This window comes from Canis lupus, chromosome 37 (assembly GCF_003254725.2).
Source record: "Canis lupus dingo isolate Sandy chromosome 37, ASM325472v2, whole genome shotgun sequence".
Lineage (NCBI taxonomy): Eukaryota > Metazoa > Chordata > Mammalia > Carnivora > Canidae > Canis > Canis lupus.
In genome coordinates this window covers 15,428,426-15,455,600 of record NC_064279.1, presented here as the reverse complement: position 1 = coordinate 15,455,600, position 27,175 = coordinate 15,428,426, and the positions used below count along the sequence as shown (strand labels likewise).

General features: G+C 36.6%; 1 protein-coding gene across 4 annotated transcripts in view; it reads right to left on the bottom strand.

Moving 5' to 3' along the window:
- ADAM23 (ADAM metallopeptidase domain 23) overlaps positions 1–27,175 on the bottom strand; it is a 187,474-nt gene that overhangs the window by 56,541 nt on the left and 103,758 nt on the right. For all 4 annotated transcript variants that reach the window (XM_049106474.1, XM_025441631.3, XM_025441630.3 and 1 more), the window contains exons 4-9: positions 26,119–26,182; positions 15,451–15,533; positions 14,391–14,454; positions 10,126–10,198; positions 6,352–6,428; positions 4,254–4,319 (exon numbers count right to left, since the gene is read on the bottom strand). In XM_049106474.1, coding sequence (XP_048962431.1) covers positions 4,254–4,319; positions 6,352–6,428; positions 10,126–10,198; positions 14,391–14,454; positions 15,451–15,533; positions 26,119–26,182 — 427 coding nt within the window. The remainder of the gene's footprint in view (positions 1–4,253; positions 4,320–6,351; positions 6,429–10,125; positions 10,199–14,390; positions 14,455–15,450; positions 15,534–26,118; positions 26,183–27,175) is intronic.

The following is a 27,175-nucleotide window of genomic DNA, read 5'->3' as shown; positions in this document are numbered from 1 at the left end:
CTTGGAGCCCAACGTGGGGCTCGATCTCACAATCCTGAGATCATGACCCAAGCCGAAACCAAGAGTCACATGCTTAACCGACTGAGCCACCCAGATGTCCTTAAAGTCATGGTATTATTTAAAGATTGAGACTGGAAGTGGTCAAGTTGGGGAGTGCTATAGAAAGAAAAGATAGATCAAAGCCAAGCTATGAGCATTCCCCTAATTCTAGAAATCAGAGGCGCAAAACTAGGAAGGAACAGCCAGTGAGGAGAGCTGTTGCATCACAGAAGCCAAAAGATGAAGAAAATGTTTCAAATAGGGGAGCGTAATCACCCGTGTCCACTGCTGCTGAGAAAGCACAAAAGAGGACAACTAGCAATACCCACAAGATTTGTTCACTTGAAGTTCCACTTACTTGAGCAGCTAGGATTTACTAGGATCTATAAGTGTCTCTCCTATAACAAATATTTGCTCCTCACAAGTCTGTGAGGTGGGTTTTATTAGCCCCATTCTAGAATGTGGACAGTGAGGTTCAAAGAGGACAAAGAAGTCATCCAAGGTCACACAGCTGGAATTCAATGGCCTCCTCTGGGTTGAGATAGGAGATAAACTTTTCCAGTTAACAATTCTTATAAAATAGTTTATGTATATTCCAAATAAATCACAATTCTTGATGAGAACTCAGAGTTTGTTCCCGTGCTTATAAAGTATAGCAGTTTTTAAATAGGGTTCAAATTGAAAAATATTTGAGTTATAACATACTTGTACTCTCTGATGAATATGTAAGGATACAGCAAAAATGTAAGCAAAACTTTTTTCATGCACTTTAAAATATTTTAACCAATTTTCTATTAGAATAGGCTTTTCATATTTATATTTAGCTCAAGTTCAAGTGGCTCAAAGAAATGTTTGCAGACCCTTATCAAGGCTATAATTGGCTCACAAATTAGGTTCCACCAGCCAGCTACCAAGATGCTGTCTACAAAATTGAGGGATTTTCCTTTCCTAATTGAAAGCCACTGATAACATGATGCTTCCTCAAAATAAGGTGTCTGCCTTTTTTAGGGAGCCAATATTGGGTTACTCTGAATTAAAGAGATTAGCTTGAAAGTGAATGTAGGCAAAATGTTTCTATATCCTGCATGAATGAGAAATAATTTTTCATACAAAGAAAAATGTGCAATCTCCATTTATGATAAAACTTACTTTCACATTTTGTGATCACTGAAAATAATTTACATTTAAAGTGCCAAATTTATTTTTCCTTCCTGAACAATTACAACCCTTAAAGAAATTTGCTTTTTGAAAAAAATTAAAATTAGAGCTTGATGACAGTTATCAAAACAACTGTGCCGCCTCATCTAGCACAAAGATGGCATGATGAGTCATTTCAAGGATGATCATTCTAAAACCAATAGTAAATCTCCAAGGTATTAAAAAAACAGGTGTTAATTATTCTAGTTCAGTTTTACTTTCAAAATGGGAGTTTCAGTACTCTGATCCATGTTCTGGTTTACTCCTTCTTTGTAGCAATCAAATGCAAAAACAATCTTCATTTTTGTAATTTCATATAAAGCACACCTTAAAAGAATTTTTTTCTCGCCTCTCAAAAGAAAAAAATCCTTATAAAATGACACACTTATTTGGAACTAGAATGTAACCTGGTCTCAAAACAAAAGGAATATTTTGTCCTATTAGCCTAGATGTAGTATTTATTTAAATAGTAGAAATCATCTTATGTAATTTCTTTCCATATTAGGTATTATTACTACTCAAAAATAGAGCTTTCTTTTTTTTTTTACATCTCTTACTATGTATTCCTTCCAAGTTTATCAGTGCAAATTACAGTTCTGTTTTTCTAGTTTCAAAGATAGATGAACAGATAAGAACTAGTTCTCATTCAATTTTAATAATAATAATAATAATAATAATAATATAATTACCAAGGTTTACCATTAACAAATTTGGTATCATAAAGAAGGTAACTTTATCACAGAATATATGGTATAATGTGCAGAAAATTTCCTTATACGAATATGATATTTTAAGTGGGAGGGTGCTATTTTATTATTCATTTAAAAGGATTAAGAAATAAATTTAGAGTATTCAATATTTTTAAAAAATTATCTTTTCCTATTTTTACAGTTACTGACATCTACTCTGATTGATACCATTATGTACATTCCTACTAGAGTATGGTGGAATAGGAGTCGTGGAGATGCAAGTCATGGGCTGGAAAAGTGTTCTATCCATTCCCAGCTCCATGTGAATGTACTTTGTGAATTTAAAGGCATTGCATGTATCATAATTATTCCTTCCACTACCTTAAAAGTATTTGTATAATGGATATGAGAAAAAGCATAAGTGTCTAAAGCCATAGTTTCGCAATATGCCACAATGCTAAGGAGTGAGAATCAGCTACAAAAAAACTTCAATGCCTCAATCAACAAAAATACTTCAGATGAAAAAATTATCTTGGGGTTTCAAGCAAATTAGTGTCCTTCTGAAACTGCTAGTTTAGCCTTCATTATCTAAAATGGTTGTCTACACATTTGGTTTTCTTTCCTACCAGAGAGGACTTCTCCACTGTTTCTTCTAACAATATGTCAAGCAATATATTTAAAAGCCCCTGGAAAATAAAATAAATCTGCATATAAAATTAGCAGGTATCCTACTGAATAATACTCAACATAACTGAACTAATACTTGGCAATTAATAGAAAATGTCTGCTAACATACAGAGTCAAATAAAAGTATAAAAATAAAAGAAGTAAAAAAAATTAAGTCACCATATTTTTAAATATATGGTTTCAAGGCCTTTTCTGAGTAATTCTACTAATCTTATTCTATCATCTACTAATCTAATTTTGTCTCCTTAAAGCAAAACAAGTACTTAATGATATATACAAAGCAATCTGAATTTTTGTTGTAATCTTTTATAAGTTTTTCACCCATATCTGACTTTCAAGTATTTCTTAAAAGATTTTCATCTTTCCAGAAATGTAATTCAGTTTTCATAAAAACAACTACTCTTTGTCTTGGTTTATACAATTTCTTAAATTATATAATTACAACAAGAAGTACAACTAGCCTAACACAGTCTGAAAAGTGTAGCAATGGGGTGCGAGAGACCGCTCCCAATGGTTCACAGGAGTCCACTGGATGCAACTTTTCCCAACTCCTCATTTAGTGACCTCACTTCAGTAACCTGAAAGCAGCCACGATGGGAGTATCTACACCACAGGTATCAGCAAACATTATAAATCAAGGCTTTTTCCCAGAGAGCTAGGTGTTACACATTTAAGCATACCCCAAGTGTTGGTTATACTAGCAAACAGCCTACTGGACAAGACTTTTTAGAAAGCTCTAGGCTTCAGGCAATCTATGAGAGACATGATTAAGTAAAACATGGTTAAGAAATTTTCTACTCAGGGCGCCTGGGTGGTTGAGTTGGTAGAGCATCTGTCTTCAGCTCCAGTCATGATCCGTGGAGTCCTGGGATGGAGCCCCATGTCAGGCTCCCTGCTTGCAGGGAGCCTGCTTCTCCCTTTCCCTCTGCCCCTCTCCCTGACTCGTGCTCACTCTCTCTCCCTCTCAAATAAATAAATGAAATCTTTGAGAATAAAAAAGAAAGAAAAGGTTTCTACTCTATTTTCAAGAAGGGCAAATGGAGGCAATAATTATTTTTCATGTTTCTTAAATGTTACTGAGATGACCCATTAAATCACAGTTTACTTTAATAAAAGTAACACAGTATTACTCATCTTTCCAAAATTTAAAGAAGATAAATCATCAAGTATAGTCTCTTTGGATATGCCTTTATTATGCATCTTTACTTCCCATAATTATATCTGCCACAAGTCATAATTAGGAAGAAAAAAACAATGTTCTCAGAACAAAGATGGAATAAAATTGGAAAGTAGTGCCCAAATACGTAGATGAAAAAAGTAGAAAATAAGAATTTTATTTATTTATTTATTTATTTAAAATAAGAATTTTAAAGAAAGGTATGTAAAAGATGTCAAACGAACAGTTAAATCCATTCATTAAAGCCACTAATTAAAAAGAAAGTTTAGAGTTGTGAAAATACTATAAAACCCAATGTTTCCCAACACCATGAAATACATCGTCATTCAATAATTTTAAAGAAATAAAGCATCTAAATATATTGACCCTAATAAGAAATAAATAATGATTAAGTATAAAGTGAAATGTATTCTTTCTTAGGCAAGCTGTCAGGTCTAAAACTCACTGATTCTTTATATTCTTACCGTTTTGTGATCATTAACAATCATAAGTTCCAAATATTTCATTTCTTCAAACACACCACGAGATGGCTGTGGAATATAAAAATTTAGTCAGAATGGTGGTGGATACATCTCTGATGCTCACTACTAACTTGTAGATCGACTATGAATTTCAAAAAAAAAATTGCTTTGCTGCCTACATTATAAACACCCTGGAAGAAACTTGGTCAGCAAAATCAAAGAAAGTGATTGTAAAGTGTGGATAAATACTCAAGTATTCATAAAAGAATTATATTTAATTATCATTAAAATACTCATCAAGATAGAGAAAAGCCCATGTTATTTTTTAATAGATTTTTTTTTCATTTTTAAGTAATCTCTACACCCAACATGGGGCTCAAACTCATGACCCCAAGATCAAGAGTCACATGTTCTACCAACTGAACCAGCCAGGCGCCTCCAGCGCATGTTATTTTCATATGTAAAAATATTCTAGAGAAAAATGTACAGTATAATTCTGCTAAAATAAATAAATATCTATTTCTTTGGCATTAAAATATGATAAAAAAGATTCTTATCTACTTAAAACTTCAAAGGAAATCTACTTAAAACTCATTTAATAAGAATAGTACAGTACATGTGGAACAGCTATCAATATAGTCAAAAGAAACATTAACTCAAAGGAGTGAAATTTTAATAATAATGTACTAAATCTTAACCACACAACTTCTCAAAGGAACAAACATTGACAATTACTATTTTCTAAATTCTTCTAAATTTTCATTGTTACTACATAATTTTAAGAGCAAGTGCCAAACATTTTAGTTTTCATTTGGACTTTTTTTGAAACTGGAAAATCAGTAATGATGACTCTTTTTTCCTTATGTACTAGATCCTTGATCTGTTTATATTTGATAAGAGTGGAATGTAGTGAAGTGTCAGAGGCCTATATAAAACTTATTATTGGGATCCCTGGGTGGCGCAGCGGTTTGGCACCTGCCTTTGGCCCAGGGCGTGATCCTGGAGACCCGGGATCGAATCCCACATCAGGCTCCCGGTGCATGGAGCCTGCTTCTCCCTCTGCCTGTGTCTCTGCCTCTCTCTCTCTCTCTGTGTGACTATCATAAATAAATAAAAATTTTAAAAAAACTTATTATTACCAACCACATCTTCAAGAGTAAGAAAAAAAAAAAACTCTAAGTAGAGAAACAAAATTTGTAACCATAATCACCACAATGTGAAGATAGGCTCATAAAAGAGAGGACGATTTAACCTGTAACTAAGTTTCTGATGACTGGTAGTCTAATTTTTTCACCAAAAAATACATTCAGCAAAACATTATCTAAAATGTGCAATTTTCAGTATAATTACTCATTAAGTTATCTAGTAAATTACCATGTAATCTATATGCTGTGGAATTAATTCTCAGTTACATAGCATTCACCATGTAATTACGAAACAGTCCCCATCATTACAGCTTTCTAATCTATTATGAAAAAGACTAGGAACATAATTTCAGTTACAAAGCTCCTATACATTTATCAATACATGGGAGCTATACTACAGTTGTTGATTATATAATTACATGATTCTTATTTAGTAACCGTCATGATACTAATGGTCAAATAGTTCCTCAGAAAAAACATATCTAGTTTCAAATTCTGGTACAAAAGAGCTTTAAATTTGAAAGAAATACAAATAAGCATCATTAGCCAACATTTTAAAACCTAACACTTCCCCTTACTTTTTTGGTTAACAAAAATGTTTCATATGATGTTATATAAGTCATATAAAAAAGTCTGCTGTAGTTTTAATAGAAAAAAATGCACTGCCATCTTCATAAGAAAATGTTTTGAGTATGAAGCTAAAACAATACATTCCTCATATGACATCAGAGTTCAAGGGACACTGTAACCAGTTTACATCAAATAGAAAAAGCTGAATTAAAAGCAATATGCCTGTAAGACTCAAAACACAGGAGGAATTTGGTTTGTTGTTTTGGTTTGCAAGAGGAAGTTGCCCAAATCTAAACTGTTTTAGATAAACTAAGATACTGTGTGATTTCAGGCACACAATTTAACTGAGTGAAGTGGCCCCATCTGTGATTCAATGCCACACTCACATTCACTGCTCTCTTCCTTCTCCTTTTCAACCATTGTAATTCAGACAGAAAGGGCCACTGGTCATTGCTTTCCAGACCTGTGTAAAAGAGAAAGAAATACAAAAATGTATACCTAACTATAGTGCAATGGCATTATGTTTTTAAAATATTGTATGAAAGTACCAAAACTAAGGCAGGAAGAAACAGAAAATTTGAACAAACCAATTACCAGCATTGAAATTTAATCAGAAATCAAAAAACTCTCCCCAAAATTAAAATTCAGAACCAAATGGTTTCACAGGTGAATTCTACCAAACATTTAAAGAAGAGGTAATACCTATTCTTCTCAATCTATTACCAAAAAAAGAAGAGGAAAGAAATTCTAAATTCATTCTATGAGACCAGTATAATAACCCTGATACCGAAATCAGATAAAGACTATAGACCAATATTCCTGATGAACGTAGAAGCAAAAATCCTCAACAAAATATTAGCAAACTGAATCCAATAATACATTAAAAAATCATACACCACAATCATGTGGGATTTCTTTCCAGGACCCCAGTATGTTTCAATAGTCACAAAACAGTCAACATGATGCATCACATCAGTAAGAGAAAGCATAAAAACCACATGATCATTTCAATAGATGCAGGGAAAGCATCTGACAAACTACAGCATCTATTCATGATAAAAATTCTCTGCAAAGCCGGGTCTAGAGGGAACAACCTCAACATGATAAAGGCCATATATGAAAAACCCACAGCCAATATAATACTCAATGTTGAAAAACAGAGCTTTTCTCCTAAGGTCAGGAACAGGACAAGGATGCTCACTCTCACCACTTTTATTCAACATAGTGCTGGAAGTCCTAGCCACAGTAATCAGACAACAAAAAGAAATAAAAGGTATCCATCTTGGTAAGGAAGCAGTAAAACTCCCACCATCTGCAAATGACATAATACTATATATATAAAACCCAAAAGACTCCACCAAAAAACTACTAGAACCGATAAATGACTTCAATAAAGTCACAGGATACACTATCGATGTACAGGAATCTGTTGCCTTCCTCTATACTAATAATGAAGCAGCAGAAAGTGAAATTAGGAAAACAATCCCATTTACAATTGCACCAAAAACAATAAAATATCTAGGAATAAACTAAACCAAAGAGGTGGAAAACCTGTACTCTGAAAACTACAAAACTCTGATGAAAGAAATTCAAGATGATGCTAAGAAATAGAAACACATTCCATGCTCATGGGTTGAAAGAATAAATATGGTTACCCAAAGTAATCTACAGATTTACTGCAATCCCTATTAAAATACCAATGCATTTTTCTCAGAAATAGAAACAACTAATCTTAAAATTTGTATGGAACCACAAAAGACCTCAAATAGCCAAAGCAATCCAGAAAAAGAAAAACAAAACTTGAACTATCACAATTCCAGATTTCAAGTTATATTACAAAGTGGTAGTAATTAAAACAGTATGGTACTGGCATAAAAACAGACACAGAGATCAATAGAACAGGACAGAAAATCAGAAATCAACCCACAATTACATGGTGAACTAATCTTCAACAAAGGAGGAATGAATATAAAATGAAAAAAAAGAAAATCTCTTCAACAACAGCCTCACACAAAAGAATGAAACGGGACTACTTTATTTCATCACACACAAAAATAAACTCAAAATGGGTTAAAAACCTAAATGTGAGGCCTAAAATCATAAACATCCTTGAAGAGAGCACAGGCAGTAATTTCTCTGACATCAGCCATAGCAACATTTTTCTAGATATGTCTCCTGAGGCAAGAGAAACAAAATAAAAAATAAACTAATGGAACGCTCTCAAAATAAAATGCTTTTGCACAGCAAACCATCACCAAAACTTAAAGGCAACCTACTGAATAGAAGGTATTGGCAAATAACATATCCGATAAAGAACTAGTATCCAAAATATATAAAGAACTGATACAACTCAACACCCAAAACCCAAATAATCCAATTAAAAAATGAACAGAAGACGGGCGCCTGGGTGGCTCAGTCAGTTAAGTGTCCAGCTTTTGATTTTGGCTCAGGTCATGATCTTGGGGTCATGGGATCAAGGCCTGCATTGCACTACAGGGTGGGCATGGAGCTGGCTTGGGCTTCTTTCTCTCCCTCTCTCTGTCCCTTCCCTCCTGTATGCACTCTCTCTCCAAAAAAAGATGTAAAAAAACAGACAGAAGATATGAACAAACATTTCTCCAAAGAAGACATCTAGATGCCCAACACACACACGAAAAGATGATCAATATCATTCTTCATCAAGGAAATACAAATCAAAACCACAACGAGATAATCGCCTCACACCTGTCAGAATGGAAAAAATCTAAAACACAAGAAACAACAAGTGTTGGCGAGGATGTGGAGAAAGAGAAACCCTCTTGCACTGTTGGTGGGAAATACAAGCTGGTGCAGCCACTCTGGCAAATGGTACAGTGGTTCCTCAAAATGTTAAAAACAGAACTACCCTACAATCCAGCAATCACACTACTAGGTATTTACCCAAAAAATATAAAAACACTAATTCAAAGGGATACATGCACCCTATGTTTATTGCAGCATTATTTAAAATACCCAAACTATGGAAGCAGCCCAAATGTCCATCAATAGATGAAAGGATAAAGATGTGGTATACACACACACACACACACACACACACACACACACACACACACACTGGCATATTACTCAGCCATACAAAAGAATGAAATTTTGCCATTTGCAACAACAGGGATGGAGCTAGAGAGTATAATACTAACCAAAATAAATTAGAGAAAAACAAATACTATGAGATCTCACTCATAAGTGGAATTTAAGAAACAAAACAAATGAACAAAGGAAAAAAAGAAAGGGACAAACCAGGAAACTCAACTACAGTAAACAAACTGATGTCTACCAGAAGGGAGATGGGAGGAGGGAATGAGTAAAGTAGGTTATGGGGATTAAAGAATATACTTATCATGATGAAAAAAAAATAAAATAAAAATACTACGTGGAGAAATAGCAGCATTAATAGCACACATCACCTCAAAATCAAAATAAACCAAGGTGAAAAACGTACGCCTGTCATTAAACATTTCACATTCTCATGGTCACAAATCAAATTCTATTTGTAATGCACAGATTATAATTTATAATTCAAATATCATTTTCTTCAACATCATCAAAATGTAATGGGCCATTCAAGATTCATTGGAATATGCATATTTGACCTACAATCACCTGACCCTCAATATCTGAAAATTTAAGAGCATTTCAGTGTGCTAAATTCATTTGAGATTTAAAAATAGTGTATGGCATAAGATTTTGCATAAATTATTAAAGGCTTTTGGCATTAATATACAGAAGTAATATCACATAACCCAATAATCCAAAAGAAGCTTTTGTCAACATCAGCATGCTTAAGATGCCTTGGGACCAGAGCGTAAGAGAGAGACAATATAAACTGTCAAAAAATCAGTAAACTGCCAGGGAAATTTAAGGATGAGCTTCATTACAAATCACCATTAAATTTAGCCACACTGTCTGGTTCCTAACAGAGGTTTACCCCTGGGCTTCATATGTCACCATTTCCATCGGCAATGACTATCTGTGCACACACCAGTCACAATCTATTCCCCTGCCCATCCACACTACTGACCACAGAGCATTTCTACTGCCCAGTAAGCCTGGTCTGCACCCAGTTTCATCGAGGCACACCTCCTATTACATAAGATTAAATGGCTACCTTAATTAAAACTTACTGAGATTCTTCATTTGCTTAGAATATTGTCCTGCCAAGCTTTTCTGGATTATATGTGGTCGACCTGTGCTTTTCTGTAACAAAAACAATTGTAGACAATTAAAAAGCAAGATGTGATTAAGCTTCTCTGGAACAGTGTTAGAACTTTCTCCAATATCCTTCTTTAAATGGGAACATTTATATGCTAATGTTTTCGCTATCAAAAATAAAAAGTACGTCTTATTGAAACTTTAATTCAAAAAAACAGAGCACCATCCAATTGCCCCAGTGTAGATAAAAGCATAGTTTCATTAGCTTCTCTGCAACCTCAGCTTTCTTCAAAGCCATGAATAGGAAATTCACAAGAAAGAAACAAACAGTGAATGAACATATAAAAAAAGATGAATGCTTAAATACTCCTTCAAAATGCAAATTAAAAAAAAAGATATACCAATTTTTGCCGTCAAGTTGACAAAGGTTTTAAAATTATGATAACTGTAGTTAATTATGGTTGCAAGGTAAAAAGCACTCTCATGCTCTGCTGATAGGAATGAATTGGGAGCATAGTTCAAAGAGAAATTTAGCAATGTCTATCAACGACCTTGAAAATATTCATATCCTTTGTCCTAGAAACCACACTTTTAGAAATATCTTATTTCCAGTACTATTATTACCATCAGCTTCCATTATTGAGTGCAAAATATGTGCCAGACACTGTTAATGTACATGTTACCTGATTTAATCTTCACAAGAACTCTATATAATGCATATTTCATCTTTATTTTACAAACAAAAATATTGTGGCTCAGAGAGATCCATTATTGAGCTAAAATCCTATTACAGAATAATGATTCAATTTATTTTAAAAATATGTGAGACCACATCATTGAAAAACTGAAAGAGTGTATACTGAAAGGTGAAGAGAAATTCTTTCTCCAGAATGGGATCATGGATAATTACCATGTAGGTAAGTATTTGCTTATTTTGCTTTTCCAAATATCCTACAATGTATTAGTTTCATGGGCAGAAAAATAGTTATAAAAAGAGTATTCTAAATAGATTACATATGAGACTCACAATAATTAAGAGTTTTGCTCTTCACTACTTGAGAGATAACATGAATTCTTATTAGAAATATCCCATCCATGTTACTTGACTAGTAAGTCAAGCATACTAAAGCATACTAAAACCAGCAATAATAAACTAAACATCAAACAATCTAAATTCAAGTTCAGTAAATTCTTAATTCTGGTAACAGGTGAAATGATACTCAGAGCAATGAAACTCACAACTGGATTAGCAACAGAATTTCTTAAACTGACTAATTTAAAACTTTAAGCACTGTTCCTTTCCCTCTCCCACAGTGAAGAAGACAGACTGTTTCATTAACAAAAGGTAGGGAGTAAGGAAGAAAGCAAAAGAGAAAAGGCAGTAGGCATGGAACAATCAGCCCCTGAAGAATATGATCAGGGGTATAACAATGTAAAACCGACGCTCTAAATACTATGACAATAATAGTTGGTATTTATAAATCTCTTCAACAGTTTATTAAACATAGTCACATACCTTTGTTTATTCATCAAACCTACAAAACTGCTCTATTGGGGATGCATTGAAAAATCATCTTATTTTACATATTTAGAAACCTGAAGCTTAGGGAGTTGTTATTTTGTTTTTTTGTTTTGTTTTGTTTTGTTCTTTGGGTTCTTTTGTTTTTTATTTTTTAGTGTAACAGGGCCATTCATCAATGCAAGATATCAAAGTTGACTGTTCTGCTGACCGAGTCAAATAATCTGGCTGTGTACAAGTTATTTACCTACCAAGAGAGTAGGGGAAAAACACTTTAATTAGTCAAAATGCCTTTATCTAGGGGTAGTTGTCTTTGCTATCCAGTAATTTTTATATTTAATAGTTGAAAAATGATACAGGTTTAAGCAAACTTTAAACATTCAAAATGTAATGACATTGTTGTCTCAAATTTGAAATCCACATCATGTTTGAATATACATTGCCACAAAAAAAATGTTATTCAACTGCAATTATCAATAGCCTAAATGGCTAGAGCCTGTTTCAAAACTTATTTTATCTACAGGTAAAACCTCTAAAGATAAAAAAATGTTTTCTGTTCCACATCAAACGATTGCAATATTCTGACTCGATCACTCTCGAAATACTATTTTCACATTAGCAGTCCTTTCCACTGATATGACTTCCCTACTGACACCCTCCAGTGCCTTCATCTCCTACCATTCTTCCCTTTGTCCACTCCTCTCCAATCCAACTGAGCTCCTCAGAGTTCCTATGACACACTAGGAACTTGACTCAGGGCCTTTGCATGTGCTCTTCTCCTATAATGTCCTTTCAGCTCCCTAATTTCTTGAAAGTCCTCCTTCAAAAGTACCATCTCATTTGGCTCTTCCATGGATAGTTACCCTGAAGCTTTAACTCTACCTCCTTGGCTTCACTTCTTTTTCCTTAGGCCATATCACTATCTAAAACACACAGTATGTAATTATTTACTCAACCTGTATACCCCTGTCTTCCCCTGTAGACTGTAAGCTCCAGGAAGCTCACGCTCGATGTCTATCTTATTCACCATTATATCCCCAGCACCTAAAATAGTGCCCAGTGGGTCATAAGCCTCCATTACAATACCTAACGAATATAGATCAAATTTCAGATTTGTTTTTATTCTATTAGTGAGCAACACCATGAGAGTATATGATTCCTTTTTCTGTCCAATTTTATTGAGATATAATTGACATGTAATCTTGTATAAGTTTAAGGCATAAATATAATGATCTGATGTGTGTATATACTGAAAATAATCTCCACAATAAGTGTAGTTAACATCCATTACAGCTCAATGACAACTTTTTCCTTGTGATGAGGACTTTTAAGATCTATTGTCTTTGCAACTTCCAAACATACAAAGATATTATAGTCACCAAGTTGTACATTACACCCCAGAATTCATTTATCTTATAACTGGAAGTTTGTACCTTTTGACCACCTTCACACATTTCCCCCACTGGCTTCTGGTAACCACTAACCTGTTCTCTGTTTCTGAGTTCAGTACTTTTAGATTGCACACATAAGCAAGATTATATAGTATTTGTCTTTCTCCATTTGGCTGATTTCACTTAGCATAATGCCCTTATGGTTTCTCATCCTGGTTGCTGGCCCGTGCATGATTCTAAACATTATTTTCTTCCCTATCTAAAGGAAATTAAATGCTATCTAATATAATCATAGTTCAACTACAAATTTCCCCACTGAAGATTCTTTTAAAAGTTAAGTATATTATAGTTATACAATTCTCTAAAGAAGAGGTGAGATTAAAAGTACTGGGTGTTATACGCAACTGATAAATCATTGCACAGTCTATCTGAAACCAAGTGTGTACTTTATATTAGCTAACTGCATTTAAATAAAATAAAATATAAAATAAAATAAAATAAAATAAAGGAAAAGAAGGTGGTCAGTACAAAACAGAATGTCCTCTCTGCTCCTGTAGACTGGAAAGAACTGCCTACTTCCAAAAACCTAGATTTGTTGCCTCTTATCATCCCTTACTGGTGTGTGGCCTGGTGTGATGAGAAAAACAACTTTTGTTTTTCTGAGCTGCTGCCTAGGCATTTTACAGCCTGATAACCTTGCTCACACCCAGAGTCTGGACATTTCCATAAGAACTTGAGTTTAGAATTCCCATGCTAAGTTCCCACTTCAATTTTCCCAGGGCACCTTTTAAAATAACCACTTAGAATTAAGCGTGCTAAGGTCAAGGACTTGCATTCCAACCACCTTTCAAGCAATAGGTGCCTGGTACCTGCTATCTCCTGCTCTCTCATGACCTGGGGTGGAGGACCGCTCTTCCTCTGGCTTACTGCTCCCCTCCCAGATACTGGGATCTGTATGTAATAAATCCCGTGACTTTACTTGCCCTGGGTGAGTGTATTGAAACTGCACCTCTACTCAAAACAACCATGAGTTTCATCTCCCCAGAGTGGGAGCTCGGAGCCACCTGCTGAGCCCATGTAGGTGGCCTGTGTTCCCTAATTCAGCAGGTCATAATCTGCATATTTCTAAATTCAAAACACCAGCACCAGCTTCTCAACACACCTGGGACGTGTGATTTAAACTTCAAAATTCATGGTGTCATTCTATGTTTGAAATAAGGTACTACCTATCAACGTACATTGACATTCACATTCTGTTCTTTATGGCTCAAAGGCAAAGATGCTAAAAGAATATAACCCCATCAGGAAACTGAGATCACAGACTTACTTCATCGTGAATCAGCTCCAGTGGTTCTATCATATATACAAAGGTATTATCTTCAAACATACCACTACAAGACAAGAAACCACACAAGGAGAAAATTAACAAAAACAGCAAATGAGCTTCACAGTGCATCTTTAAAAATGAAGAGTATATCTGAACAAACAACTTTATGCTGCCCCAAATCTAATTCATACACCTATCTGTGGTCTCAGAACTCTACTAGACAGCAGACAGGCTACCAAAGGTGTTAAAAGTGTATATACCACAAGCATATAAGTTAGAAATGTTATAATACATTTTTGAAACAAAATGGAAAGATTAGAGGATTAATCTGGTACAGGGCTATTCATACAGTTCCAGTATGTCACAATATAATTCCAAGACAATGTACATCTAGTACATTTTTTTTCTTATGCAAATCTGGTATCATCTAGGAAAAAGCAGGTGCTTCGTGCAATAGAGTAATCTAAAACCATCTGATTCTGAAGAGGTGAACAGAAGCATATTTATGGCTGCAAATTGTGAATTTCCATTAAGCAGTATGACTTTATGTTGCATATCATTTTGAGAGATATGGGAAGATAAGATTTTCAAGATCCTTTTTCATCACAGGCCCACAGCTACACCTTTACATCAAGTATTACTATTTGGGTCCAAAAGGTGCTTAGAGAAATTTTTCTAGAGCCTGCCTTCAAGTCGATGTATGAACTCCTCTCTTTGGCCTCCCATCCTCACCTGGCCAACAGCACCTGCCTGCTATGTCCTCTGACATATACCTCTGGGAAACCTTCCTAGACTAGGTTTGGTCACCCCGTAAGTCCCTTACCCTCCCCTTCACAGTTCCTACCAGAATGGCAATTAAAGATTAATCTATGTAATCACTTGTTTAATCCCTGAATCTCTTGCAAACTCTGTTAAGAGAACAGAGACTATGCCCTCCTTGTTCATCACTCCGTATCCAGTTCTTAACGTGCAACTGGCACGGAAGAGTCACTACAACAAGCATCTGTGAAAAGACAGAAACAGTGAATGAATGAAAGCAAGCACTATGACTCGCACGTACTGAAGTCCATTGCAGGTCGACAGAGCTGCCCTGGAGTCCTTGACACCTCGGATGCTTCCGTGGTAGTAACAGTGCTCTCCACCCTACAACACAGAGGAAGGTTTCACTGATTAGCCATGCTTCCTGTGTTATCATTCACTCTTACAGATGCTTCCATAAGCCAAAAAGGATTGCAGAGATGGTCCCACAAAGTCCTCCTGGTTGACATGAAATCCCAAAGGGCACTAGGCAATTTTTCAGCTTTTCTATAATGACGTCATATTATTACATTTAATGAAGGAGAAAAAGCTATTAACAGGAATACAACACCAACACAACTGGTACAACTTACATACCTTTCTTAAACATGCAAAGGAGTAGATACTTACCAGATATGACTATGGAATAAGGCCTACTCTCTCATTGAGGAGAGACCCCAAAGGTGCTGTTAATAATTGCATTTGACAGAAAACTACATAAAATCGTATTGTTTGCTTTCCTACCTTTTAAAATTAGTTTAAAATTTTCTTAGAAGTATTACATGAACTTAATTTTCAGAGTCAAGTAGTAATTACAAGGCCTATTGTAAAAACACAGGGGTGCCTGGGTGGCCCAATTCATTGAGCGCCCAACTCCTGATTGTTGCTCAGGTTATGATCTCAGGGTCATGAGATCGAGCCTTGCCATGGGCTCCATGCTCAGCAGGGAGTCTGCTTGAGGATTCTCTCCGTCTCCTTCTACCCCTCCCCCTGCCCACACACACATGTGCCTTCTTTCTCTCTCTCTCTCTCAAATAAATAAATCTTTAGAAAGAACACAGCAGTTACCTTTTCCCTCTCTCCCTATCTCCATGGCTATTGTTTTTAACTTTTATCTATTTCTTCTGTTGCTATCTATGTATTTCTGAGTGGAATATTTATACTCTACATCCTAGTTAAACATAACAGGTAATTTATCACATCCATTTTACTCCTGGAGACAGCCCTCTTGTCCCCCTTCAGCCTCCCACTAGGCCTGACATAGAGCCACCAACCAGGAGTTCTGTTTAGGGCTATCCTGGGAACTCTTCTGCTTCCTTCTATGCAGAATCCTAGACCCCATGTCTTCTCCATTCATGATTTCACTCTCCCCCTTTTTGAAGGTACACATCTTCTGGTGCTATCTTGAAAAAGTGATCATGGAAGATAAAATTGGTGAGAACCTGCACATATAAAACTTTCTTTTTCTGTCTTCAAACTTGATCAACCATTTGGGTCGGTAGAGAATTCTAGATTGGAAATTATTTTCTCTCAGCATTTCAACAACATTGTGCACAGCTTCTAATGTTGCTGCTGAGAATTGGATGCTATTTAATGTCAGATAATATTTTAAAGACTGATTGATTGATTGATTGATTTGACAAAGAGAAAGGCACAAGCAGGAGGAATGAAAAAAAAAAAAAAAAAGAGATCCCTGGGTGGCGCAGCAGTTTGGCACTTGCCTTTGGCCCAGGGCGCAATCCTGGAGACCCTGGATCGAATCCCACGTCGGGCTCCCGGTGCATGGAGCCTGCTTCTCCCTCTGCCTGTGTCTCTGCCTCTCTCTCTCTCTCTCTCTCTCTCTGTGTGACTATCATAAATAAATAAAAATTAAAAAAAAAAAAAAGGAGGAATTGCAGGCAGAGGGAGAGGGAGAAGCAGACTTCCCACAGAACTAGGATCCCAGTGCGGGACTCGATCCCATGACCCTAGGATCATGACATGAGCTGAAGGCAGATGCTTAACTGACTGAGCCACCCAGGCACCCCTTGATAATTTTTATAAAATATAATTTTCCCCTTTCAAGAAAACTTTAGAGAGTTTTATTCATCTCCATTTTCATGAAATCTCAAGACGTGCCTTGCTTATTCACTGTGCTAAACACTTGGTCAAACCTTTTAATCAAGAAAATGCATGCACTTCAGTTCTAGGAAACTTTTATTATTTCTCTGATAATTCACTCCTTTCCATTTTTCTCTATAAACAGAACTCTTCTATCAAAGCAGAGAAGGGACGGCTGCCTGGTTATATGGGGTATGGAGTACATCAGGGATTTAAGTACCCTCTTGTAGACTTTCAACCAGCCTCTCTGTTTTCATGTGCTTTCAATTCCTGGATCTTCAATTGGCTTGCTTCTTGGTTTTCCCCTAATGGAACTTAACAGAACAGGAAAAACTCAAACCTGACAGTTACCCCTCTTCCATTTGCTTTCTATCTCCTAAAAGTTTACAGATACCTCTTGTCTGCAGTCTTTTCTTCTCTTGCCTTTGTCCTTGTAGGTTTATATCGTTTTTTATTCTTTAACTGGTATTTGACTAGGTTGTTGGGAGGGAATAGAGATAAATATAAGCACTGAATCCACACTGTTGAACCAGAGCATCCTATTTGTTTTCTTAAATATAATATATTGAACATACTTTTCATTGATGATTTACAGTCATTTTGATCAGTGTTCATTACACTGTATTGCAATAGCCTAAGAGATTATTTACAGTGACAGAAGAGTCTATCCAAATATCAAATGACCACTCCTCAACCAACTCAGTTTGCTTCCCCTTAGAAACTATAATACACATTTCCAATGCTGGTTGTCTCAATTTGGTATTATAATCAAATTGTTAATATTTTGTAAAAGTTTGCTTTTGTATGGGGTTTGGTTCTCAAAAGGCAACCTTTAACATAAATACTGACTTGTATGCAATATGACAAGTTTTATTTGCATATTCAACACTGGACCTTATAAGGACAAATGGTATCATGCATCTCAGCAATTTGTGAATCCAGGTCAATATTCTGCAGTTAAATTTCACTCTTCACATGATTCTAAAAACAACCATAGGTAACTGCAAATTCCATCAAACTGGTTACTTAGCACTTTGTATCACACCAAGAGGCTCTCTTAAGTCAGGTGATTATTAGAAGTGCATAGCAAACACTGTCATATTTCCTTGACCTTTCTAAGAAAAGCTATGTTTTCCAGATTTTCCTAAAAATATTCTTTTTGCTAGAAAATATCTCCATCTCCTTTCTTAGATTTTCTTTTAATTCACATTAGAAACTGAAGATTGATGGTCTCTCCATGTAAAAGTCATTGTTAGTTGTTTTAATTAAGGTAGGATATTATCTGAAGGAATTGTTTCAGTTCTCTGTATATTTGAAGGTAAATCATCATATTCTCTAAACCGTAAATAAGACTCAAGGTAACATGCAATCCCTGACATTTATTATCATAAGGAAGCTGGGATATCTAGATTGTGTAGTTATATTAAGCACTATGAGCAATTCAGCAGGCTCTAATTTAATATTAGTATCTGGTAGTATTAAAGGATTTTCTGAGTTTCTTATTACTAAAATTATGACAAGTTTTTAAGAAAGCATTAGCATAAAAATACTATCTGGTAACTCTCCAGATGTATGCAATATTATATAAATACCATTGCAAAGTAACCTTTCAAAGTATTTCATATTAAATAAATCATAGTTGAAAAGAGGCATTCCCTCTTGGGTAACAGGGATAATGGGAGGGGGCCAAGGGAGAGGGGCCACTCCCAGAAGGCTTCATGAGTGGTGATGTTGGAGAGTCAGCTCTGGGGTTGCCTTCCACCCAAGGATCTAACCATCTTGAGCACTCACTCACCGTCTCATAGTAACTACTATCTCCATGTAGAGATTGGGTGACAGTGACAAAGTGCTAAAGGGCCCTATTAAAGAAAGCAAAATCCAAACTGAATGACACGTTTTCAGGCTTCCCAGTTAGTGTTTCTCCAGTTGGGAAGGACTCGGACAGTTCTAGAGCACTGGCCAGCCTCTTCGAGACAATACCTACGAGCTCATCACAGATCTGTGACTAGGCAAGTAGCAGGCAGGAGAACACAATGGACTCATCCAGTGCATGACACAAGTCTATGTGTGTCCACACAGGCATCAGCACTTTTCGTTTCAAAACTGTCAGTGAGTTATTTAAATTTTTTAAAATAGAACTTCTGATAAGTAGAAGTTATTGGCTAGTCAAAGGGACTTAAAAATCCTAGTAAGTATGCTCCCCAACCTACCACTTCCACACATCTGAACACTCCACAAGCCAGATAATGCTCAAATAATGGCAACTTTGCTCCACAAGGTTGCCAAGCTCAGAAGGCCACTCAGAACCACCAGGCCACACCTGCTAATAATGGGACACTGACTGAATGTGCATCTTTGAAAACACTTCCTCACCAGAAAACAGCTCTGTGAGTCCAATGCTAACCACCTAAAGAGGAAAACCTAGGTGGTTCCCTGGTATTATCAATCAAATGACAGAAATAGTCTGATTCTTTCTACTCACTTTAAATACAACCTATTGGAAAATAGAACCTATTGTTTTTATTTAATTTATTTTAAAACTGCCCCACCTTAGTGTCTCTGTTTAATGATTTCATCTACTCCTCAATAAAGTTCAATCAGCCAGTTCTTATTATCTTCATCATAAAGAGACCCCCATAAACTCTAGGGGTGCTGGGTGACGCAGTGGGCAGTTTCCACTCAGGTCGTGATCTCAGGATAGTGACCTCAGGGTCGGGAGATGGATCCTTGAGTCAGGCTCCACACTCGGCCGGGAGTCTGCCTGAAATTCTCTCTCTCTCTGCCCCTGCTCTCTCTCTCTCTCTCAAATAAATAAATAAATCTTTTTAAAGGATAAACTCTCATAAACCCCTAAACATCTGGATAAACATTTGGAAAGAAACTACATGGGCCTAAGCTCACAAACATGTATATTTTTAATATAAAAATATAAAATATCCAGCTTCTGAATATAATAATAAAATAGGACATAATGTGCAAGTGATTATTCTACACACATATCCTTAAATTCACACTTTTCAATCATCAGGGTCTATTAATCTATTTAACACATCAGTGGGCTGGCAGCAAAAGAGAAAAAGATATCTTTAACCGGGCACATAGACTTGAATTTGAATACTGCAGCATAAAGAAATGAAAAAAATATTTCAGAGATTCAGGGAACTTGAGACCCCAATACCATTTAATTATTTATCTTCATTAAACTCAATAGGAGAAAAATGTTCAAGTATTAGAACAGTTTAGCTGTACCAATGCTACATAAATTTTTAATAGTTCATACAAAATTATCCTATTCAAACTTAAAATAGCTTTGTGACGAACCAGTGTTGTCTGCTCTCATGATTTTTTTTTCCATTTCCCAGCCAGGAGCTATGCCCACAGAGGCCATTTCCTCCAACAGCAAATCCCTGCCAAGAACACTTCACGGAAGAAGTGAGCTTGAACTGAGCTGTGGTGATGACTCGAATAATAATAATAAAAAAAAAGTACAAAAACTTCCAGGAGGATGATGTGATTATAGTGATAAAGCAAAGAACCAAGGCAGGGATTTTTATCTGCTTGGTTCACTGATATACAGCCAGTACCTGGAACAGAGACTAGATCACAAGAAGCTGAATCAGTATCTGTTTAATGAATACAAATGACTTATTCATGAGCCTGAGTGACAAGATCAGTCGGAGAGGTGCAAAGGATTCACGTTTGTTGAGAAAGTGGGTAAATAAACCCCCATTCCCCACCTGAGGGTCTCTTTTTACTTTAAGATATAAGCGACAAGCCACAAAATTCACCCTTGTAAAGGGTGTAATTCGGTGGTTTTTAGTACACGCACAAAGTTGTCCTGTACCATCACCACTAATTCCAGAATACGTCCATCACCTCAACAGGAAACCCTGTACCCATGAGCAGTCATTTCCCACTCCTTCTTACCCCCAGCCCCTGGCAACCATACCCTACTTTTGGTCTTTATGGATTTGCCCATTCTGGACATTTTTTTAAAATGGAATCATACAATATATGGTCCTTTGTGGCTGACTTCTTTGACTTAGCATAATGTTTACAAGATTCATCCATGTTGTACCATGCATTAGTACTTCCTTACTTGTTAAGACTGATTAATATTCGCTTGTGTGGATGTAGCACAGCTTATTTATTCATCGACTGATGGCCATTTGGGTTGTTTCCACTTTTTGAATAATTACGAATAATGCTGCTGTGAACATCTACGTACAAGTTTTTGCTTAAACATATGTTTTTAGTTCACTTAGATATCTACCCAGGAGGGAACACCTGGGCCCTAAGGTAACTCTATGCTTAACTTTTTGAGGAATTGCCAACCTGTTTTCCAAAGCAGCACCACCATTTCACATTCCTACCAGAAGTATGTGAGGGTTCTAGTTCTCCACATCTTCCCCAGCACTTACTACTGTCCAGCATTCAGATTATAGGTATCTTGGAGTGTGTGGAGTGGTATCCATACAAGTGATCCAGGACCAAAACAGATCCAAGGGGTACCTCCATTTCTGACAGTGGTATGCGGGAGGAGAGGATTAGCTGAGAATCCAGTGGGCCTGCTAATGCTGCAGCCCTGAGTTGGCTACATTTACCCACCCAGGGATAGACAACATGGAACAACCCCCCCTCCACCAACACACACACACACACACACACACACACACACACACACACGGCTGCTACTGTGCAACTGAGAGTGTGAAAGAGGATAGAGATTGCACCTCTTCCTGCAGGGAGGTGAGACCCACAAAAGAAGGGATTAAGAACTATGCTGACATACTCATCTCCTTCCCATCAGTTAAGTGGCTCTTCCTTCCCAGAGCAGGAGTGAGCAAGGCAACAGGAAGAGGCCGGGGTGAGAAAACAGAGCTAGGAAAGGACATATTCCCCACCCAATAATGATAAAGAGTAATAAAGGGAAGTGGAGATGGGAGCACAGCATCTATCTGTTCCCTCTCAGCTGCTGTCAAGTTGATACTTCTTTTCACAGGCAGAATTGAAACCAAGGTATTAGTAAGCACTCAAAGGTATTGCTTCACCTAAAAGGGACTTAATAGAACTATGTTACAGTTGAAAAGTACTCTTATACTATCATAACTATACATAATTCTTTTACAAGAATACTAAAAATTAACTCAGTTTTAATAGTTTCATCAACAAAGTTGATCAACAAATCGAATTTGTTTTATCATATACTGTGTGCAAAGCACTGTGTGGTTAGGAACTCTAACCAAAGTGATTGTTCTGTCGAATGCAGAGCAAAATTCTTCCATATTCATTGACTGATGCCTGGTACCTATTTTATATTGATTACTAAATTGTTGACCTCTCCAGTTCCTATCTTTGCTTCACAAGGAAAAAAGTCCTTAAAAAAAAAAAAAAAGATTTTATTTGGCAGAGCGAGCACAAGCAGGGGGAGGGGCAGAGAGAGAGAGGGAGAGAAGCAGGCTCCCCGTTGAGCAGGGCACGGAGCTCCATCCCAGGACCCTGGAATCATGACCAGAGCCGAAGGCAGAAGCGCAACCAACTGACCTACCCAGGCTCTCCGGAAAAAAAAAATGTCTTTTTAACCCACTTTCATCCAATAAAAATAAAAACCTAAGACATTGTCCTCTATTGGTTAAGAAGTGGGAACTAGCTAGGGAAGGGTTAGGTGGTGGTGAGGTGGGAAAACCTAGACAAGCTTCTTCAAAGTGTGGATTCATCATTCTGATTGAACTCATTTGCAGGATATTTTAAATGTCCATACTTATACTTAAGGTCAAAGCAAAATAGGCTAGGAGTAATCCTTTTAATCTCTAGTGAATAACAGAGTGTGTGTGCATGCACTTTTGTCTAAACAGTATGAAATCTTTGGAAGAAAAGTTGCATACTAGGTGAAATAAGTTTAATTAATCTCACCATCCTTACATGTTAATTTCCTTCACTGGTACTCTGTACAAAGATTTTCCTAACGTGGAAAGCAGTGTGAAGTTAAAAAAAAAGTTTTAAAAAATATGTATGTAATGGTAGAGGGAATGTGGATCTAAACAAACTTTCAGAAAGAAAAACTATCAGTAGGAACCGAAAGCCTTTAAGGAAAAGGCTTTGACCTAGAAAATCCCATTCTCAGAATTAATCCTTAAGCAATTATTAAAGGTGTGTTCAAAGTGTTTCAGGAGGCGCACCCAGGTGGCTCAGGTGGTTGGAGTCCTACTCTTGGTTTCAGCTCAGCTCATGATCTCAGGGTCGTAAGATCGAGTCCCACATCAGCTCCACATAGTCTCTTTCTGCTTCTCCCTCTGTACTCTCTCCTCTCTCTCTCTCTCTCTCATAAATAAATAAATAAATAAATAAATAAATAAATAAATAAAATCTTTAAAAAATGTATCAACCCTTTCCTTACTATTATTTGTATAGTAAAAGACTGAAAGCAATCTAAATTTCTATTGCTATGGGATTTTAAAATAAATTGTAAGAGGGGCACCTGGGTAGCTCAGTGGTTGAGTGTCTGTCTTCCACTCAGGTTGTGATGCTGGGGTCCTGGGATCAAGTCCCACATCGGGCTCCCCACAGGGAGCCTACTTCTCCTCCCTCTGCCTGTGTCTCTGCCTCTGTCCTGTGTCTCTAATGAATAAATAAGTAAAAATCTTTAAAACATAAATAAGTAAAAAATAAAAAATAAATTATAGGAAAAGAATATTATGCATTTTTAGAAATAAAAATTTAGAAGCTTATTTAATACATGCTAAAATGTTCATAATGTTATTAGGTTAAAAAATGCTGCTTCAAGTTCGTGTGCACCATGTGATCTTGGTTTTAGGGGGTGTATATACAAATACAGACACATAAAAAAACAGACTGTTAACCATTAATTCATCACATATGATGCAAGTAAGTCTGGGTAGATGATCTACTTGGAAAATGGGAGGATAGTAAGGAACATAAGAGAATAGTAAGGAACATAAAAACAAACTGCAACAAACACTTGCTTTGCCAGAGTTGAAATACCCTTTGTTTTAAATTCTAGTTGCAACTGATACGAGCTCTGATGTGTCTGATTAATCAGGCCTCCTTTTGGGACCTCAAATGACCTCTGGAGGCCAATTAGTTCTTCTGCTTCTTAAAAAAAAAAAAGAGAAAGAAAAGAAAAGAAAGAAAGAAAGAAAAAGAAAGAAAGAAAGAAAGAAAGAAAGAAAGAAAGAAAGAAAGAAAGAAAGAAAGAAAGAAAGAAAGAAAAACTGACTGAACTTGTTAGTGAGAAGTTTGACTCCGGTTACTGTGGCCTGCAAAGGTGGCTCCTTTGCTGAGTCTATAAAGTTCCCATGCTGTCTCCTCTACTCCAGACTCATGATTCAGCATCCGCAGCGCTCGGGGCACTGGCATAGCTGACGGAAGCTTTGGTTTGTACGAATGCCAGAAAGCACTGTTCCCGTGCTTGATTTAGCATTTCTGCTCGCCTTCCACAGCATCAACTTTTCAAGAGATTCAACAACCCCCCTGATGCAGCCTAAGGCAAGAACTGACAGGATAGTAAGGATAATAACAGGGAGTTCTTAATCTGTGGCACAAAATTCAAAGGTTTAAAACACCCAGTGAATTACAGATGTGCCCACAGTTAATTGGACAGTTATAATTCCTGGGAAACTCCATACCCCCCAGGCGGTATTTACAATTAAGGCCACCCATAAATACCTGGCGAGAAGCTATCGCACTGAAAAAAACATGTTCTTTGTGCTACACAACCCAGCAAGCCCACCTATAAAAGGCCCACTTCTGTGCCAATACTCATTAGCGATGTAGGAAAAAAAAAATCCAGAGATGCCTGGGTGGCTCAGTGGTTGAGTGTCTGCCTTGGCTCAGGTCATGATCTCAGGGTCCTGGGATCGAGCTCCACATCAGGCTCCCCATAGGGAGCCTGCTTCTCCCTTTGCCTCTGTCTCTGCCTCTCTTTCTGTGTCTCTTGTGAATAAATAAATAAAATTGTTATAGAAAAAAGAGCCCAATGTTTCTCATTGTGTTGTGCTTCCCTGTTTCCTCTCCTATGCCCATGGTATCTGCTCCGTGGACACTGCTTAGGCTCAGTGGCACTCTGTGGGTTTCCTACATACCAGAGTATCTGAATGCAGCCATTCCAAGGATTTTCATCCCAACTGGTGGAGATCACTGGCTTCCTTACATACAAATAATCTCATTTTCATCTAAACCCACTTTCTCCTTATTGACACTCTGTTAAGAGAATAGTTCATCTCCAACTAAATGAGATTGAGTACCCAATTACCTATTACAATGTATGATGGCCTTGCGTATGTTTATTTGCCCTCTCTCTGCCTCAATTTCTTCCTTCCTTTGCATAACAGAAATAATAATAATACCCATCTCCCAGAACTCTTAGGAAGATTAAGAAGGATACTGTTCCCTGAATCTCCCTTCCCCCACCTCTCCTCTGCCCCTCTCAGGCACCAAAGTCACTTGGACAAAACAGCCATTTTAGTCTGGTCACACACTGTGACCACAAGCTGGTGATCTACTACTTGAAAGTATTGCTATGGAACTGGATAGCTCTTTATACCATTCATTTACAGAAGATGCTATATCTAAAACCAAAACAATAAACATTTCTTTATTGGTCCGAATATACAAAATCTCTAATGTTATCTCAAACATTTGTATGTTTTAGTAAGTTTCTTCTAAACTTATTTCAAATTTAAAAATAGCACTGTTGTATAAGAGAACAGATAATCTTATTGAGAAACTTCAAAACAATGCAGCATGCAATGAATAGTTCTATGAGCACGTATGTTTATGCTACAGGATTTCCAAATGTTCTTAACTGTACCTTAGAGTGCTGTGGCTTCCCATTTTCGTAATGGATCTCCACATAATCAGAAGACAGCAAACCACTACAAGGAAAAGAAAATAGAGTGATTTCTGCATCTAAGACACTTAGAGGTTTAAAGATAATCAGCTCAGTAGATGGCTGCTGCAGAAGGCCGGTAGACCACAAAGAAACACAGTCCATGGTTATGAACATGTTCTCATCAAAAACTTCGAATGGCATCCAGCAACAAATCATTTCTCACCCTCTTAAAAAGATAACATATAGATACTATAAGGGTGAACTCAGTTCATACTGAGTTTATATAGAGATCAGCTATTTAAAAACATGGGGGCATAAGTGATAAACTGTGCTCAAGAATCAGAGTAGAAATGATGCCTTAAGAAGAGTGGAGTGAAACAATCAGAACATGCTGTCAGAATGGGTCCTTTGGAAGGATAAATTGTATAACAGAGCAGAATTAAGTAAAGATAAAAATTTAGACACTAAGCATCATTTGAGTGATAGGTTAATTAACATGGAACAAAGAGAAAAGGCAGGTAACAGGAGGAGACAGACCCTACAAAAAGCCCATAATTATGCTCTAAATAACTGGAATCTCAATATATAATCACTGAGAAGTATAGAGTAAAGGCCAGATAGTAAATATCTTAGGCTTTTCAAGGCATGTGGTCTCTGTCATGACCACTCAGCTCTACTGAGGTAGCACAAAACCAGACACGGGCAATATAAACAAATGAGTGTAGCTATGTTCCAGTAAGACTTCATTCATGGACTCTGAAATTTGAATTTCATGAATCTTCACATGTCATGAAATTTTTTCTTCTTTAATTTTTTTCAACCACTTAAAAATGTAAAAAACATGTTTAGCTTGAGGACTGTACAAAAATAAGTGTGCTTGATTTGGCCCGTGGGCCATAGTTGGCCAACCCCTGGAATAAAATAACAGTCAACAGTAAAGACTTTGAATCAGACAAAGTAGGCCGTAAGCCTAGCCCAGTGCTTTATTACTGCTGTGACCACAGGCCAGTTACCCAACTCAGACTTTACTTGAGTC